The 18,188-nt window shown below is 47.5% G+C and overlaps 1 protein-coding gene across 1 annotated transcript in view; it reads right to left on the bottom strand.

Moving 5' to 3' along the window:
• The window catches only part of LOC148517225 (tetraspanin-11-like), a 91,930-nt gene extending 76,418 nt beyond the window's left edge, over window positions 1-15,512 (bottom strand). Inside the window, exons 1-2 of the mRNA XM_088478993.1 lie at window positions 15,464-15,512; window positions 2,911-3,008 (exon numbers count right to left, since the gene is read on the bottom strand). Of these exons, the coding sequence (XP_088335119.1) occupies window positions 2,911-2,997 (87 nt within the window). The 5' untranslated portion in view covers window positions 2,998-3,008; window positions 15,464-15,512. The remainder of the gene's footprint in view (window positions 1-2,910; window positions 3,009-15,463) is intronic.
• Between the last annotated feature and the right edge of the window lie 2,676 nt (window positions 15,513-18,188).

Raw genomic sequence — 18,188 nt, 5'->3', positions numbered from 1 at the left:
TGCTAACGTCTGGTGCTCTAGCCGGCAGCACACCCATCGTGGAGGTCTGCCCGCAGTGCACGTGGAGGAAGCTGCTGTGGACGGGGAGGAGATGTCAAAGGCTCGGGCTTGCTGACGCCGTCCCCCGTACACCCCCTCCTCGAACGGAGACTCACCTTCCTGCGCCTTGCCGATAGCCGCTCCTTCCTCTAGCCGGCTGTGCTGTCCTGCGGCACGAGTTCTTCCTCCCTCTCCGGGATCTTCTGTGTCCGGTCTCCTGTCATCCTGTATGCCTGTAATCAGTCTGCTGCTTCTGGGTTATACCACGTGATGGTATAACGTTCAGCTAATTGGTGGATACTAGCAATAATTCTCTGTGGGGGAATAGTCCTGTCCTGGCAGAGCCTGAGTGTTAATAGGTATCCAACGCGTTTCAGCCTTAGTTGGCCTTTTTCCAGGAGTTCATGTGCATAATGGGAATCAAGATCTTGGGGATTAAAAGGAACTCTCCTCCTCTTTGATAGGTCGTATGTAAATGAGGTGGACTTCAATTGGTCTTCCCTAGTAGTGTGAATAGTTCAAGCTGTGGGTAATCACCTGTTGGAGACAGTGATAGGAGGGGTCAATTCAATCAATATCAGCTGAGGCTATAACCAGTAATGCCGCTGTAATGCAGAAATTTTCCCTAAAATCTATTTTGCACTTGTGTTTCTGCACTTAGGAGTCTGCTAACTCCAACCAAGGCTAAACAGTGTTTAGCCTTGGCTGGAGTTAGGAGACTCCTAAGTGCAGCCTCAGCTGATATTGATTGAATTGACCCCTCCTATCACTGTCTCCAACAGGTGATTACCCACAGCTTCAAGATCTTGATTCCCATTATGCACATGAACTCCTGGAAAAAGGCCAACTAAGGCTGAAACGCGTTGGAGACCTATTAACACTCAGACTCTGCCAGGACAGGACTATTCCCCCACAGAGAGTTATTGCTAGTATCCACCAATTGGCTGAACGTTATACCATCACGTGGTACAACCCAGAAGCAGCAGACGGATTACAGGCATACAGGATGACAGGAGACCGGACACAGAAGATCCCGGAGAGGGAGGAAGAACTCGTGCCACAGGACAGCACAGCCGGCTAGAGGAAGGAGCGGCTATCGGCAAGGCACAGGAAGGTGAGTCTCCGTTCGAGGAGGGGGTGCACGGGGGACGGCGTCAGCAAGCCCGAGCCTTTGACATCTCCTCCCCGTCCACAGCAGCTTCCTCAGCGTGTACTGCGGGCAGACCTCCACGACGGGTGTGCTGCCGGCTAGAGCACCAGACGTTAGCAGCTTGTGTGGAGTTCCACCGTCCATTGCCGCATACCCATACTGCCTTCCTCGTGAAGATCACCCTGGGCCAGCAGCACTGTATGTACATTATACCCTAGCGGGACGCCGCTATTTACTTTCAGTACAAGCCAGCTTTTTCCTTCACACTCACTTCTACTTGGTGGAACATTTTCATGTACTAGACTCAGTAGAACACTTAGGAGTCTATGATTCTTTGGATTATCATTATTTGCTTGTTAGCATCTTTTCCGTGTTGGGGGTTCCCCTGGCAGACCCGATATTACTATGCCATTTTGATATTGCATTCATTGTATGCATGTGTTTATGTTCTTTCAAACACTCCTTTCATATATGTGTTTTGCGTTTTTCATATCAGTAAAGTGTTTTTTCTTTTATTACATTCTATTCATTTGTATATATCTCATCCTGTCACTTAGAAGCACATTTAGAATATTGATTATATCCTTTAGTTCCCAATTTAACATTCCGCATTTAAGCATGGTGAACTATAACTGAGCGCATATATTCCTTTTCTTCTAACCATTTACGATAGAGTCAGCAATCATTGCTATATTGCAGCTCGCCATAGTTCCATAGATCCAAATTCTATCTCAGTGCGCAGGTTTCCACCCCCTTTCTTTATCTATCCTTTAAACTAGAAATATATCATTTACAAGCAACAAATTTCTGTAATTACGACACCTTATTGTTTTTCCATGTTGCCTCTTTATAGGAAAGAATTGTGTCCAGAAAGAAGCTTTGTGTTGTATACCATGGCAACAAAGATAAACAACTTAGGGCCTGATTCAGAGATGTACGCTATTCCGATATTAGGCAGTTGAGCTATTATCGGTCGATTACACATTTGTGATGGTCGGACTGCGCACACTCCAAGGTACCTGTACGATGCCGCACACAGAGAGGACTTTTTCCCAAAGTGATTGGCAGTCAGGGATTGTTTGGGGGGAGGTAATGTGCATTTTTGGTCCGCGTTGTAGCTAGCGGCTATGATCCCCTATTTAGAAAAACTGGTTCTAACGTCTCTGTTCAGGCGGCCATTCTCCATGACCAACGAGCTACTGAGATGGCCGATTAGCAAATGATCTGCGACGGCAGTTCCATATTTGTAAGCACTTGCTTGGATCTGAAAAAAACGCCGGTGGGCGTCTCAATGCATTTCCAGCCAAATACAGTATTAAGCATAATATTTTCACTCAGCTAGTGCATGCGGGATTGTAGCTGCGAAAGCATTGGTGTACTAAGATAAGCCCTTAGTCTGATGATATAAATATATGGCTAAACAGCTCAGGGAATCTTAAACTAAAAAACAATATAGTCAATGTATCAAGAGTTGGCATATATAAAAAAAAAACAGTTCACAACGTTCAATATTTAACATTAGATTTCAATATATTGCTATTTTAAAGCATACTGTAAATTGAATTAAAATCAATTATGTTTTCTCAATCTATCAATAAACCTTGAATGTAGCATTGATGGTTAAATCAGATGTTTTCTCTCACTGCGTTTTTAATTCGATTGAAATAACACATTGGCTACTGTTCTCTGTATACATTTGTACAGTACAAGGGAAAACTTACCCAAAACAGGAAATTGAATAAAAACAAAAGATATTTTAGACAGACAGTGCCCCTGTCATCTCTCTCCTCGTCACCCTCGCGGCCCATCACTGCGGAATCTAAAAATAAACAGTCAATAGCTTACTAGCCGCTCTGCTTCTGTTCTAAACGCTTCATGGATATTATTTGCATCTAGTAAACAATTGATTTTCCTTTCACATGCTTGCTCAGTAAATACCAAAGTGTGCCGAAAACTGTTTCTGTTAAATAAATAGCATTATTTCGTTAAAGGCAGACTAACCTCAAAACGACTCATGATTTAACTATTCCTAATACATAAAATGTCTATGCTATAGTTCATTATTACCCCCCTTTACAGGCCACAAATAAACTTACAGTATTGTGTCAACCACTTTTTTTGCTGTTCTCTCTCATATTTTTAGACCCCGTGCATGACCCCAATTATGTCATCTCTCTCTCTAATGATGTCATTTCCATCACTACTTTCAACTACATCAGTAAGATTGACAGGAGGAGATAAAGGGATTATGGGACAATGATACAAAGGGGCATATTCAGTTAGCTATGATATTCCACACTAATACTGTACTATAAGGAATGTCAGGCCAAGAAAACAAAGCTTGCATCCAATTTGCAATGTTTTCCTACCTCAATAGACCAGAAATGTGCATAAGTGCACTTTGAGAGATACGCTAATTAACTCTACCTGAATGATTAACATTTTGTCCAGATCTCCAAGTTGGTGTACAGGTGTATTCATTACTGGCTGACACATTTTAAAAGATCCACATGTATTACCAGTTATTTAATTTGTGATTCTGTGAGGATACCTGGAAAACATGCACTGTTAGACGGTCCTGAGGACTGGAGTTGGGAAACACTGGCTTATTCCTTACTAATATTGTCTGCTGTTGTTCAGTTAGCTTGTCTATAAGGTGTTGTATAGTCTCTCTTTGACAGTGCTCAGCAGCAAGGCATTGAAAACGTGTCAGAAAAATTATTTATACCAGTTAGAGTTTGTGAAAATTAAACAATCTTTATTGAACTGAAGACATGCAGGAATAAATAATTGTGGTAGCCCTCTAGGCTGTAGCGAGAAATAGAGTTGCACACAGTTATCAGACTCACAGGAGCAAATGATTGCACATGGGTAGCAGAGAATATCTGAAGATTACACACTGGTGAAGTGTACTGTAGCAGAACTATAGCCTAACTACTGTAACTTCTGCCTTTTTGCTGAAGGCAAAAAGGCAGAAGTTGCTGAATATTGTGGTGATGCTTTTTGAAAAGCTGTGCCATTAATACAAGAATGGAAGAAAAGTTGCAGATGCACATGATTACTAGGTCAGGAACAAGGTCTTCTGATATACAGGATTTCCAAGACAGGAACAAAGTTTGCAGATGCACAGGATTGTCAGATTACAAATAAGGTTCGCACAGGGCTGTAGAGAGCAAGGCTGGGCCTGGGTACTGTAGGAGGCGTGGCCTACTAGTGGGGGCATGGACATTTTTACTGTAGAACCACAACTAATTCTGTGTATTCAATCTGACATAATTAATAAAGCCAAAACCTCAGCAACGTTGCTAGAAAAGCACTGTTTTATATGGCACCAGACTTAATTGCTGCCTCAATTTTTTCAATGCAAATAATGTAAAGTGCTACATTTATCAATGGGCCTTATTTAGAGTTGTATGCTACTGTATTCACAGCTGTAATTGCGCTCGTAATTGATGTGCAAAAACATGCTAATGCCTGCTAGCAGACTCCCCACCTGAAATAGTATCTGACGGACGAATCTGAAAATAAAAATGTAGCCAAAGAAATATGGCTTAGAGCATAGCTAACCACTGCATAATTGCCAGAGCAGAATGGTGTCAGTGATCATCCCAACCACAGAACTGTGGAGAGAGCACGGACTATGCTGAGTGACGCAGGCCTAGAAAAGTGTGTTTGGGCAGAAGCAGGGTCTACCACAGTGTATCTGAAAAACAGGACACCCGCAGTTGGTGTGAAAGGCAAAACACTGCTAGAGGCATGGTCTGAAAGAAACCCAAAATTCAATCATCTCATAGAGTTAGGTGCAGAGCATATGCAAACATACCTAAGGAGCAGAAACATAAGCTGGATCCCAAGTCAGTGGAGTGTATCATGCTTGGATACTGCCAATAAAGTAAAGGATACAGATTATGGGTCATTACAGAAAGAAAATTTATAAACTCCAGAGATACCACAAGTTTTCTGTCTGTAATTACCCATAATCTGTATCCTTTACTTTCTTGACAGTATCCAAGCAAGCTGGAAGCATGTCTGAGTTAGAGACTGACAGCATAGCAGGAGTTTTGTGAGAAACAATAGAGGAAAACCCCCTGGGAGATATTATTATTATTATTATTATTATTATTATTATTATTATTATTATTATGTAAGATTTCACAAATGTCACTTTCTGTAAACCACAGAATAAACAAGAAACAAAGTCAAGAAATCACTGGGAGGAATGGAAATCAGCAATAGATGAAGAAATGGCATCATTGGATGACAATGATACATGGACTGTTGTTAACAGGCCTTTAGTGAAAAGCTAAATACAGACGGCACTATTGCTGTTACAAAGCACGTCTCGTCGCTAAAAGATATACTAAAAATTCTAGGATAGACTACAGGGTAATCATCTCACCTGTTGCAAGATACAGTACATTACGAGTAATCATTGCATTATCTGCAATACATGATTTAGGGCCTGATTCATTATGGATCATTATTGTGATCGCAGCTGCGATTACGCACACTGTTCAATCGCGATAGTATGTTAATCCATTGCTATTGCTATACCCTTGCAGCTCTATTATTATTATACTTTATTTATATGGCGCCACAAAGGTTCCGCAGCGCCTTAACCAGTACTTAAATGAGCACACAAGAAAAACAGTTAATAGTAATACAAAACACTGCAGGACAAGGACATGGTTTATACATATAGCTGCAAAACACAAGCAGCAGGCCGCCAGCAACCGTGTTAGGTGCCAATTGGGGAGTTGGGAGTAAATTATAGTATAAGTAGGGGGAGGAGAAGCACATGAGGGATGAGGGCCCTGCTCGTGAGAGTTTACATTCTAAAGGGGAGGGGCAGACAGACAGGGGTGACACAGATGGGTTAGATAGTCAGGAAGGAGCATGGAGCAGTGGGTTAGGATATGTGCTGTGGAATGTGTGTGTTTAAGATGACCTGATGTTATGTCAAAATTAAGTCCTTCATTCATCTATCTCTATGATCGAAAATAGATTTTATGTGTTATTTACTTGAGAGATGTACAAAATAAAGTTGTAGCACTTTTTGTGTGTTAAATTTTAGCATCTAAATACATCCTGCTAAAAAATTCAGCTATTATGGGACTGTCCCGCCATCCTAATACAGTAGTAAATACTACATAAGGACGCCCACTTTACCTTGCACACATTCGTAATGTTTAGCAAGCATTTCGCACTGCGAAACCATTGGTACCATCGCAACCTCATGCACACTTGCACAGGGTTAGACCTTACTCAGAAATTGCTAACTTCCTTGCATGCTATGAGACCTCAGGCTGCATACAGCATTGCAGTGGATAATTATGCACGCCCATGTAACAGCGTTGAAATGCACTGTCATGCCTGCGTTTCACCAACCACCCTCCATCACCACCCACAAACGGCATTTCCAGTCAATCAAGGTCTGCGTAGTCGCTGCTATCGCAGTCCCGATCGCAGTGGCCGTCTGCATAGTCGCTGCTTTTGCAGTCCCGATCATAGTGGCCGGTTCTCGCACACGCACTGCGATGCATATGAATGCACAGAATGCAACAATCGGCCGATTGCATGCGTATTAGCAACTGCGATCCTTCCTGCAGGCCCTTAGTCCTGTACCAATTACACTTTGACTTAGCCTAGAACTATAATAATGATAATAATGTTATTTATATAGCACTTTTCTCCTAAAGGACAAGGCCTGATTCAGAGGCGCAGGCTATTTGCGTGCGCTCGCTCTGAATCAGGGCATCCCTATTTTTTTTTTACTGGCCTCGAGGCCGCTCGCACAGCTGTGGGTGACCACCCACAGCGTGTGCGTGCGGCCTGACAATGGTCGCAATTTTTGCGACCATCGGGCTTGCGAGGAGACCCTGTGGTAGGGTCTCAGGTCCCGCAAGCCCAAGTGAACTTCCTGCTCTAATAAGGCAGGAAGTCCACTACTGACATCACTAGTGATGTCAGTAGGGCCGCCCACAAACGGCAGGCGTTCCTTCGAGACACCAAAGTTTGTGCAGCAACCCCCCCTCCCCGCCTACAAAACGGGGCGAGCTGTCAATCAACATCGACAGCCGCCCCGTCTTGTAGCAAGCCCCGGAGCGAGTGATTTCTTACTCGCTCCGGGGCTCGCGCACGCGCGGTGTGCATGCCGTGCGTGCGCAATGGCCCACCATCAACCCGCTTGCAAGCGCAATGCACTCGCGAGCGGGTCTGAATCAGGCCCTCAAAGTGCTTTACATTTGACAGAAATAAAGAATGAAACAGACCTTATTTTATCATCGGGCCTGATTCTGATTGGGATGCTGCAGCGTCCATCTGTGCGTCCTTTATTGCAGTCGCATCTGCAAACTTATACTAATGTCGCTGCAAACTCCTTGCATGGTGCACAGCCGTGCATCTGAATGTGCAAGGACTGAGACCAGAGCCGTAAATAGATATTTTGGTGCCCTGTGCCAGAAACAGCAATGGTGCCCCCCATCCCCCATAGTCTAAACAGGGACAGTGCGTTCCTCATCCGTGTGGCTCTTGTAGGGAAAGGTCATGGCCACACTATAGTTCCCCCAATTCGCATTACGAGACATAGTAGTGTCCCTTATACATGTTACGATTAGGGGTGAGCGGGTTCGGATTTCTGAAATCCGAACCCCCCCGAGCCCCCCCGATCCGAGGCAGATCCGAGTCAGGCTCGACTTTTCACGCCTGACTCGGATCTGAAATCGAGGCAAAACGTCATCATCCCGCCTTCCGATTCTCGCGGGTTTTGGATCCTATATAAGGTACCCACGTCGGCGCCATTTTCTCACTCGGCTGTGGACAGTGAAGAGGGAGGGTGGGAGTTAGGGCTGGCTGGGCTGTGTAGTGTAGTGTAGTGTAGTGCTGCTGTTGTCCACTACTTCAAAGTCCATAGGGGCTGGCTGTGTTGTGCTGTGCTGCTGTTGTTAATAGGGGCTGTGTCCACTACTTCAAAGTCCATAGGGGCTGGCTGGACTGTGTTGTGCAGTCAGTTCTCCATAGGGGCTGTGTCCACTCCAAAGTCCTGTGCAGTGTCCCAGTCTTAAAGGGGTGCTGTAGTGTTGTCCAGGGGGTGCTCTGTCCATCAGGGGTGCTCCCCCAAGTGCTTAAAAAAATAATATATTTTCTGTGTTTGTGAATTGTGTGCGCAGTAGCCGCACGTGCATCAACAAAGTAGTGCCAAGCGTGCGCCTGTGTCATAAGTAAAGGGCCGGCTGGCTTGACCGTTAAAGGGTGCTGTAACCCCCAAAGTACACTCCAGTCCAAACCAAAAAAAAATTATTTTCTGTGTTTGTGAATTGTGTGCGCAGTAGCCGCACGTGCATCAACAAAGTAGTGCCAAGCGTGCGCCTGTGTCATAAGTAAAGGGCCGGCTGGCTTGACCGTTAAAGGGTGCTGTAACCCCCAAAGTACACTCCAGTCCAAACCAAAAAAAAATTTATTTTCTGTGTTTGTGAATTGTGTGCGCAGTAGCCGCACGTGCATCAACAAAGTAGTGCCAAGCGTGCGCCTGTGTCATAAGTAAAGGGCCGGCTGGCTTGACCGTTAAAGGGAGCTGTAACCCCCAAAGTACACTCCAGTCCAAACAGAAAAAAAAAAATTATTTTCTGTGTTTGTGAATTGTGTGCGCAGTAGCCGCACGTGCATCAACAAAGTAGTGCCAAGCGTGCGCCTGTGTCATAAGTAAAGGGCCGGCTGGCTTGACCGTTAAAGGGTGCTGTAACCCCCAAAGTACACTCCAGTCCAAACCCAAAAAATATATATTTTCTGTGTTTGTGAATTGTGTGCGCAGTAGCCGCACGTGCATCAACAAAGTAGTGCCAAGCGTGCGCCTGTGTCATAAGTAAAAGGCCGGCTGGCTTGACCATTAAAGGGTGCTGTAACCCCCAAAGTACACTCCAGTCCAAACCAAAAAAATATATATTTTCTGTGTTTGTGAATTGTGTGCGCAGTAGCCGCACGTGCATCCACAAAGTAGTGCCAAGCGTGCGCCTGTGTCATAAGTAAAGGGCCGGCTGGCTTGACCGTTAAAGGGTGCTGTAACCCCCAAAGTACACTCCAGTCCAAACCAAAAAAATATATATTTTCTGTGTTTGTGAATTGTGTGCTCAGTAGCCGCACGCGCATCAACAAAGGAGCAGCGCCAAGCGTGCGCCTGTGTCCCATAAGTAAAGAGCCGGCTGGCTCATTTCTTAAAGGCTGGTGTAACCCACAAAGTGCACTACTCTCCAGCAAAAATAAAGAAATATTTTCTGTGTTTAGCCGCACGTATATATCAAATCGATATAACATAAATGGAGGACCAAACTTTCTCCGATAAAAATAAAATAGAGAAAGATCAAGAACCACTTCCTCCTAGTGCTGAAGCTGCTGCCACTAGTCATGACATAGACGATAACATGCCATCAACGTCGTCTGCCAAGGCCGATGCCCAATGTCATAATAGAGGGCACATACAATCCCAAATGACAAAGTTCAGGAAAATGACCTTGAAAAAAACATTTAAATCAGCTGAAGATAAACGTAAACTTGCCAATATGCCATTTACGACACGGAGTGGCAAGGAACGGCTAAGGTCGATCCCTAGTATGTTCATGACTAGTGGTTCAGCTTCACATGACGATGGAAGCCCTCCTCCCACTAAAAAAATCAAAAGAGTTAAGCTGGCAAAAGCACAGCAAAGAACTGTGCTTTCTAAGAAGAAATCACAAATCCCCAAGGAGAGTCCAAGTGTGGTGGTGGTTGCGATGCCTGACCTTCCCAGCACTGGACGGGAAGAGGTGGCTCTTTCCACCATTTGCACGCCCCCTGCAAGTGCTGAAAGGAGCACCCACAGTCCACTTGCTGATATGCAAATTGAAGATGTCACTGTTGAAGTACAACAGGATGAGGATACTGGTGTAGCTGGCGCTGAGGAGGAAGTTGGCGAGGAGGATTCTGATGGTGATGTGGTTTGTTTAAATCAGGCTCCGGGAGAGACAGTTGTTGTTCGTGGGATGAAAAAGCCCATCACGGTCATGCCTGGGCAGAAGACCAAACATTCCACCTCTTTGGTCTGGCAATATTTCTATCCAAATCCGGACAACAACTGTCTTGCCATATGTACCTTATGTAAAGGTGGAATAAGTAGGGGTAGGGACGTTAACCACCTAGGAACATCCTCCCTTATACGGCACCTGCAGCGCGTTCATAATAAGTTACTGTCAAGTTCAGAAACTTTGGCTAAGACCGTAAGCAGGCCAGGGACACCTAAATCCCGTTGTCCTGTTGTATCCAAGCGCCTGCAAACCACACCGTCAACTCACTCCTCGTCAATTTCCTCCTTAGTCAGGATTGGAAGTAGTCCTGCAGGCCATGTCACTGGCATGACTGACTCTCCTATCCCGGATTCCTCCGGAGGATCCTGCATTGCTACTCCTCCTGCTGCCGCTGCTGCTGTTGCTGCTGCTGGGAGTCGTTCATCATCCCAGAGAGGAAGTAGGAACACCACTACTTTTACTAAACAATTGACCCTCCAACAGTCCTTAGCGAGGAGGATGAAGTACGACAGCAGTCATCCTGAAGCAAAACGTATAACTGAGGCCTTGACTGCTATGTTGGTGTTAGACGTGCGTCCGGTATCCACCATTAGTGCGGTGGGATTTAGACAATTGCTGGAGGTAGTGTGTCCCCGGTTCCAAATCCCGTCTAGATTCCACTTCACTAGGCAGGCGATACCGAGACTGTACAGAAACGTCAGAAAAAGTGTCCTCAGTGTCCTGAAAAATGCCGTTGTACCCAATGTCCACTTAACCACGGACATGTGGACAAGTGGAACAGGGCAGACTAAGGACTATATGACTGTGACAGCCCACTGGGTAGATGTATCACCTTACGCAGCAACAGCAGCAGCGTCACCAGTAGCAGCATCTCAGAAACGCCAGCTCGTTCCAAGGCAGGCTACGCTGTGTATCACCGGTTTCAGTAAGAGGCACACCGCCGACAACCTCTTAGAGAAACTGAGGGAAATCATCGCCCAGTGGCTTACCCCACTTAGACTCTCCTGGGGATTTGTGATATCTGACAACGCCACCAATATTGTGCGGGCATTACATCTGGGCAAATTCCAGCACGTCCCATGTTTTGCTCACACAATAAACTTGGTGGTGCAGAATTTTCTGAAAAGCGACAGGGGCGTGCAGGAGACGCTTTGGGTGGCCCGAAAAATTTCTGGCCACTTTCGCCATTCAGCGACTGCGTGCCGAAGACTGGAGCGCCAGCAAACACTCTTGAACCTGCCCCACCATCACCTGAAGCAAGAGATTGTGACGCGGTGGAGCTCAACCCTCTATATGCTTCAGAGGATGGAGGAGCAGCAAAAGGCCATTCAAGCCTATACATCCACCTATGACATAGGCAAAGGAGGGGGTATGCACCTGACTCAAGCGCAGTGGAGAATGATTTCCGTGTTGTGCAAGGTTCTCCAGCCCTTCGAACTTGCCACACGTGAAGTCAGTTCAGACACTGCCAGCTTGAGTCAGGTCATTCCCCTCATCAGGCTTTTGCAGAAGCAGCTGGAGAAAGTGAAGGAGGAGCTAAGATGGAGCGATTCCGCTCGGCATGTGGGACTTGTGGATGAAGCCCTTCATTCGCTTTGCCAGGATTCCAGGGTGGTCAATCTGTTGAAATCAGACCACTACATTTTGGCCACCGTGCTCGATCCTAGGTTTAAAGCCTATGTGGTGTCTCTCTTTCCGGCCGACACAAGCCTGCAGAGGTGCAAAGACCTGCTGGTGAACACACTGTCAGCTGAAGCGGAACGTGACACGTCAACAGCTCCTTCTTCATTTTCTCCCGCAACTGGGGCTGCCAGGAAAAAACTTAGGTATCCTAAGCAACCCGCTGGCGGTGATGCAGGGCAGGCAGGACCAAGTTTGGACATCTGGTCCGGACTGAAGGACCTGGCAACAATTTCTGACATGTCTACTGTCACTGCATATGATACTGTCACCATTGACAGAATGGTGGAGGATTACATCGGTGACAGCATCCAAGTAGGCATGTCAGACAGTCCATACCTGTACTGGCAGGAAAAAGAGGCAATTTGGAGGCCCCTGTACAAACTGGCTCTATTTTACCTGAGTTGCCCCCCCTCCAGTGTGTACTCCGAAAGAGTGTTTAGTGCAGCCGGGAACCTTGTCAGTGAAAGGCGTAGGAGGTTGCTTCCACAGAATGTGGAGAAGATGATGTTCATCAAAATTAATTATCAGCTCTTCCAGGGAGACCAGCCTCCAGAACGTACAGAGGGACCTGTGGTGGTGGATTCAAGTGGGGACGAGTTAATACTTTGTGAGGATGAGGATGTACACACTGAAGAGGGTGAGGAATTGGTGGATGAGGAGGATGAGGATGACATCTTGCCTCCGTAGAGCCAGTTTGTGCAGGGACAGATTAATTGCCAGCTTGTTTTGTGGGGGCCCAAACGAACCAATCATTTCAGCCACAGTTGTGTGGCAGACCCTGGCGCTGAAATGATTGGTTTGTTAAAGTGTGCATGTCCTGTTTATACAACATAAGGGTGGGTGGGAGGGCCCAAGGACAATTCCATCTTGCACCTCTTTTTTTTCTTTGCATTATGTACAGTTTGGGGCCTAGTTTTTCAAACTGCCATCCTGTCTGCCACTGCAGTATCACGCCTAGATGGGTCACGTGTTTGTGCCGCCCACTCGTGTCGCTTAGCATAGTCATCCAGCTACCTCGGTGCAACCTTTTGGACATAAAAACACTATTGTGAGGTGTGAGGTGTTCAGAATAGACTGGAAATGAGTGGAAATTAAGGTTATTGAGGTTAATAATAGCATAGGAGCAGAAAAACCTACAAATTCTGTGATTTTAGCTGTTTTTATGCTTTTTAAAAAAAAAATACAGATCCAAAACATAAAACCCAGAACCCAAAACACGGAAGGGTGGTTTTGGCAAAACCAATCCAGATCCAAAACACGAAGAAAGATCCAGATCCAAAACCAAAACACAAAACACGAAAAGTGGCCGGTGCACACCCCTAGTTACGATACACAGCAATAGTATTGCCACTTACACATTATGGGCCTGATTCAGAGCCGCTCGTAAGCGGCCGCTCGTTCATTCCGAGCGATGTTAGCCCAACTGCGCATGCGTACGGATCGTTATACGCATGCGCTAACCAGTCAGTGCGGCCGAAATTCATGTGCTCGCAAAATAGCGAATGCCTGCTATTTTGAGTGACAGAAAGAGGCGTATGTGGGTGGTAACAGGGGAAGGTGCTTGAAAATGGGGAGTGGAAATCAGAACGCAGGCGTGCTTAAAGGTCAAAACGGGCGTTTTATGGGTGTGCATATTTAAAACAGCAGCATCATGGACCACGTCTCTGGGTTATTTTATAGTCAGAACTGCTCGCAAAATTGTGGTAGCAAACACCAACCCCAAGAATAGCGAGCAGTTCATACCCTTGTCGATGTACTCGATTAATCTAATAAATAGCGGACATGACGTAGGATGCGAGCGGCCAGGGGGCGTATTTTTCCAAAAAACAAACGCAAGTTTTGTTCGCTCGTTCAGACATAGAGGCGTGAACAGACTGCAAACAGCGAACGGTTCATTTGAATAGCCACCCCTAGTTTTAGAACGAACGACCGCAAATAGCGAGTGGCTCTGAATGAGGGCCAATGATCACACAGTAGTAGTGCCTCTTACACATTATGATCACACAGTAGTAGTGCCTCTTACACATTATGACCACACAGTAGTAGTGCCTCTTGCACATTATGATCACACAGTAGTAGTGCCTCTTACACATTATGACCACACAGTAGTAGTGCCTCTTACACATTATGACCACACAGTAGTAGTGCCTCTTACACATTATGACCACACAGTAGTAGTGCCTCTTACACATTATGCTCACAGTTGTAATGCCCCTTACACATTATGTCCATAGTAGTAATGCCTCTTACACATTATGCCCACAGTTGTAATGCTCCATACACATTATGCCCACAGTTGTAAAGCTTCATACATATGCCCACAGTAGTTATCCCCTCCCATTTACAAATTATGCCACACAGTACAAATGCTTTGTGTGCATGCTCATGGAAAAATGGGAGTGACTTTGCATCAAGGGGCATGGCCTCAAAGGTAGTGTCGTATCCACGAGCTATGCCCTCGTTGGAGAGGCAATGGGTTATGCCTGGGAATGGATGACAAAGGGAGGCAGTGGGTGACGCCATGGGGAGGTAGTGGGTAACGTAGAGGACGATAGGGAGAGGCAGTGGGTGACAGGGAGAGAGGGTGACAGGAGACATAGGTGACAGGGAGAAATAGTGGGAGACGGAGAGGCAGTGGGTTATATATAGGGAGGCATTGGGCTGGATGGGAATGGGGCAGTAAGACGGTGCTGGGAGGGAACACTAGGCTGGACAAGGGGGTTCACTGGGTTAAATGATGGGGGGACACTGACTGGACTGGCTGGGGGGGATAATAGAGGGAAGGTCTGAGGAGAGAAAGTGAGTGAGCCAGGAAGCAAAGTTGTCAAGGAACGTGGAGGGAGGGCCAGGTGGACGGTAGATGACAGCTACTCTGAGGTGTACTGGTTGGAAGAGGCGTATAGCATGAACTTCAAATGTGGAGAATGTAAGGGATGGTTCTGATGGTATATGTTGGTATGAGTAACCAGGGGATAGAAGGACCCCAACACCACCACCATGGCGACCCCCAGGCCTGGGGGTGTGGGAGAAGGTGAGGCCCCCATAAGAGAGAGCTGCAGGAGAAGTGGTGTCAGAGGGTAAAATCCAGGTTTCAGTAATGGCCAGGAGATTCAGGGAGTTGGAGATGAAAAGGTCATGAGTGGGGGCCAGTTTGTTACAGACTGATCTGGCATTCCAGAGGGCACAGGATAGAGTGACAGAGTTGATAGGAGAGATATGAATGAGATTATCAGGGTTGCAATAGCGTGGAGATGAGAATACTTTGGAAGACCGAGATGAATAGAGTGTAGGGATCATGCATGCTCCTGTGCTAGGAGGGGACCCTGTAGGAAGTGGGCAGGGAGGGAAGTTAAGGAGACGTGAATGAAAGTGGGGTGAAGTGACAGGGAGATAAGTAAGGGAGGAAAGATTACCAGTGGGGTAGTAGGATCCTTGGGGGGTATAAGAGAAAGAAAATATTACACATATACTATGTATTTGGCACAGACACAGTGTGTATGTGTGTATGTGTGTACTAAATAAAAATACACCTTACCTATGTGGTGGTTTCTCTGCGATGGGGAACCTCTGAAGAAATTGATCCTCCTTTGCCAGGCGGTATTCACTATTCATGTAGGAAATCCCATTTACCGGAAGATGCCTGTTTGTGTAGGGATATAACCAATGTCATTATCATACAACAGAGGTTCAACCAAACTTGTGCCTCATGTCCCCTCCAGCCTCCTACCTGTGTCACTCCAGCCTCCTGCTCCATGTCCAATCATCCATTTGTCTTTCAAGCTATATGTCCCGTGTCGCCTCCAGCCTCCTGCTCCCTGTGCTACATCTTGCTCCAAGTTCCCACCAACCTTCTGTGTCTCCCCAACCTCCTGCCCCATGTCGCCTCCAGCTCCCTGTGTCATCTCCAACCTCCTGCCCCATGTCCCTTCCAGCTTCTTGTGTCATCTCCAACCTCCTGCTCTCTGTATCATGTTCTGCCCCATGACCCCCCAGCCTCCTCCATTTTGCCTCCAGCTCACTGTGACCTTCCAGCCTCCTACTCCATATCATTCCAGCCTCCTGCTCCCTGTGTCACCTCCTGCCCCATGTCACTTGAGCTTCCTGTCCCACTGTATTTCTTTCCTCCTCTACTGTACCTTTCTTTCAAGCCTCCTGCTCCCCTCTGTAATTTCAAGACCAGCCCCCACTGTCTTTCCTTCCCCTGCCACCTGTCTTGGAAGCCTCCTGCCTCCCCTCTGTATTTCCATCCTCCTGCCTCCCCCCTGTATTTCCAGCCTCCTGTCTCCCCTCTGTATTTCCAGCCTCCTCTCTGTATTTCCAGCCTCCCCTCTGTATTTCCAGCCTTCTGCCTCCCCCTGTATCTCTCTGTATTGCCAGCCTCCCCTCTGTATTTCCAGCCTCCTGCCTCCCCTCTGTATTTCCATCATCCTGCCTCCCCTCTGTATTTCCAGCCTCCTGCCTCCCCCTGTATTTCCTGCCTCCTGCCTCCCCTCTGTATTTCCAACCTCCTGCCTCTCCTGTATTTCCAGTCTCGTGCCCCCTCTGTCAATCCTGCCTCCACCACCTGTTTTTCAAGCCTCCAGCACACTGTCTTTCCTGCCCCGTTTTTCAAGCCTCCTGTCTCCCCTCTGTATTTCCAGCCTCCTGCTTCCCCTGTATTTCAAGCCTCTTGCCCCCCTGTCAATCCTGCCTCCACCACCTGTTTTTCAAGCTTCCTGCTCCCCTCTGCAATTTCAAGACCCTCCCCTACTGCACACTGTCTTTCCTGCCCCTGCCCCATTTTTCAAGCCTCTTGCTCCTCTCTGTATTTCCAGCCTCCTGCCTCCCCTCTGTATTTCCAGCCTTCTGCTCCCCTCTGTATTACCAGCCTCTTGCCACCCCCCCCCCCCCCTGAACCGATATGTTACCGGTCTGTCTGCAGCCTGCACAGTCCTCTCTGCAGCCTGCGTGGTCCTCCTCTCTGTGTAGGGCAGATGGCTCTTCTTCCAGGCAAGTGATGTCGCGCTCCGGATCCCAGCAGTTCTGGAGATAGGAGGAGCTGTCACGCTGCCGAGCACCATGGTCTTGCTCGGAGGCGCAGGGCACTGTGGGCCAGGATGGGAGAGACTTCCATCATGAAGTCTCTCCCAGTCACTGAAGAATGTTCACTACAGGAGATGGGCCAGGGAGGGGGCGGATCACATGGGACTGACAGCCGCAGCGCTGCCGAGTGCCAGCCATTTTCTTAGTGTGAGTTAGGTGCAACACTGACTGATCGGAGCTGAATAGCTCCGATCGCGGAAGCTGGGGCCGGCCCGGCCCGACAGATCATAGAGGTGATGAAAGCGTGCCAGGCGGCCGCCGGCCCCTAAGGCATATAAAGGGACCGACCCAGCGGGAAACGGCCCAGCATCCCGGCGGCCCAATCTGCCCCTGGATATGTACATTTGAAGAGTGGGGGCTGATGGCACTGCTTTGGGAGGGTGAGACAAAGACATGGGGAGTAGGGGCTCAGGGAGCTGATGATACTGCTATGGGGGGGAGGGGGAGGCAGATATATGTGGGGGCTGATGACTTATTATGGGGGGAGGCAGAGACAAGGGTGTGTGGGAGCTCAGGGCTGAGAACACTGCTTTTGGGGGAGGGTAGAAGGCAGAAACACATGGGGAGTGGGGACTCAGGGTGTTTATGATACTGCTTTGGGGGGGAGGGGGAGAGATATTGGGAGTGGGGCCCAGGGGGATAGGACACTGCTCAGATGGACTCCATCATCCACATTGGTAAGAAAGGTCCCAGTGTGTGCACTAGTGATGATGATGTCACCAGGATAGAAGGGGGTAGGAAGTAACAACAAGGTGTAATCCATCAGCTACCATTCTACTGAGATGTGCTACAACAGCCTACATGGGTGCCCTGTAAATGTATATGCAGCAGGTGGGGTGTGGCGGTATGCCTGTACTGTGAGTGATGGTTGCTGACTGTGCTGTGGTGGCTGTAGGGTGATGGGTGTTGTGGTGTATTGCTGGGCAAGGGGTAATGGGTGCTGTGCTGGGAGAGGTGTTGGGGAGGGGTGATGGGTGGTGTGCTGAGTGAGGGTTACTGTGTTGTGATCTGTGCTGGGTGAGGGGTGTTGTACTGGGAGAGAGTTGCTGTGCTGAGAGAAGGGTGTTGGGTGTTGTAACCTGTGCTGTGTGAGGGGTGCTCTACTGGGTGAGTGGTGATGGGTGCTGTACTGTAATCTGTGCTGTGGGGTGTGTGCTGGGAGAGGGGTGCTGTGCTGT

This window comes from Taudactylus pleione, unplaced genomic scaffold, assembly GCF_031769625.1.
Source record: "Taudactylus pleione unplaced genomic scaffold, aTauple2 ptg000225l, whole genome shotgun sequence".
NCBI lineage: Eukaryota > Metazoa > Chordata > Amphibia > Anura > Myobatrachidae > Taudactylus > Taudactylus pleione.
Note: the sequence above shows the minus strand (reverse complement) of the source record. Positions and strands in the feature narration are given on the sequence as shown.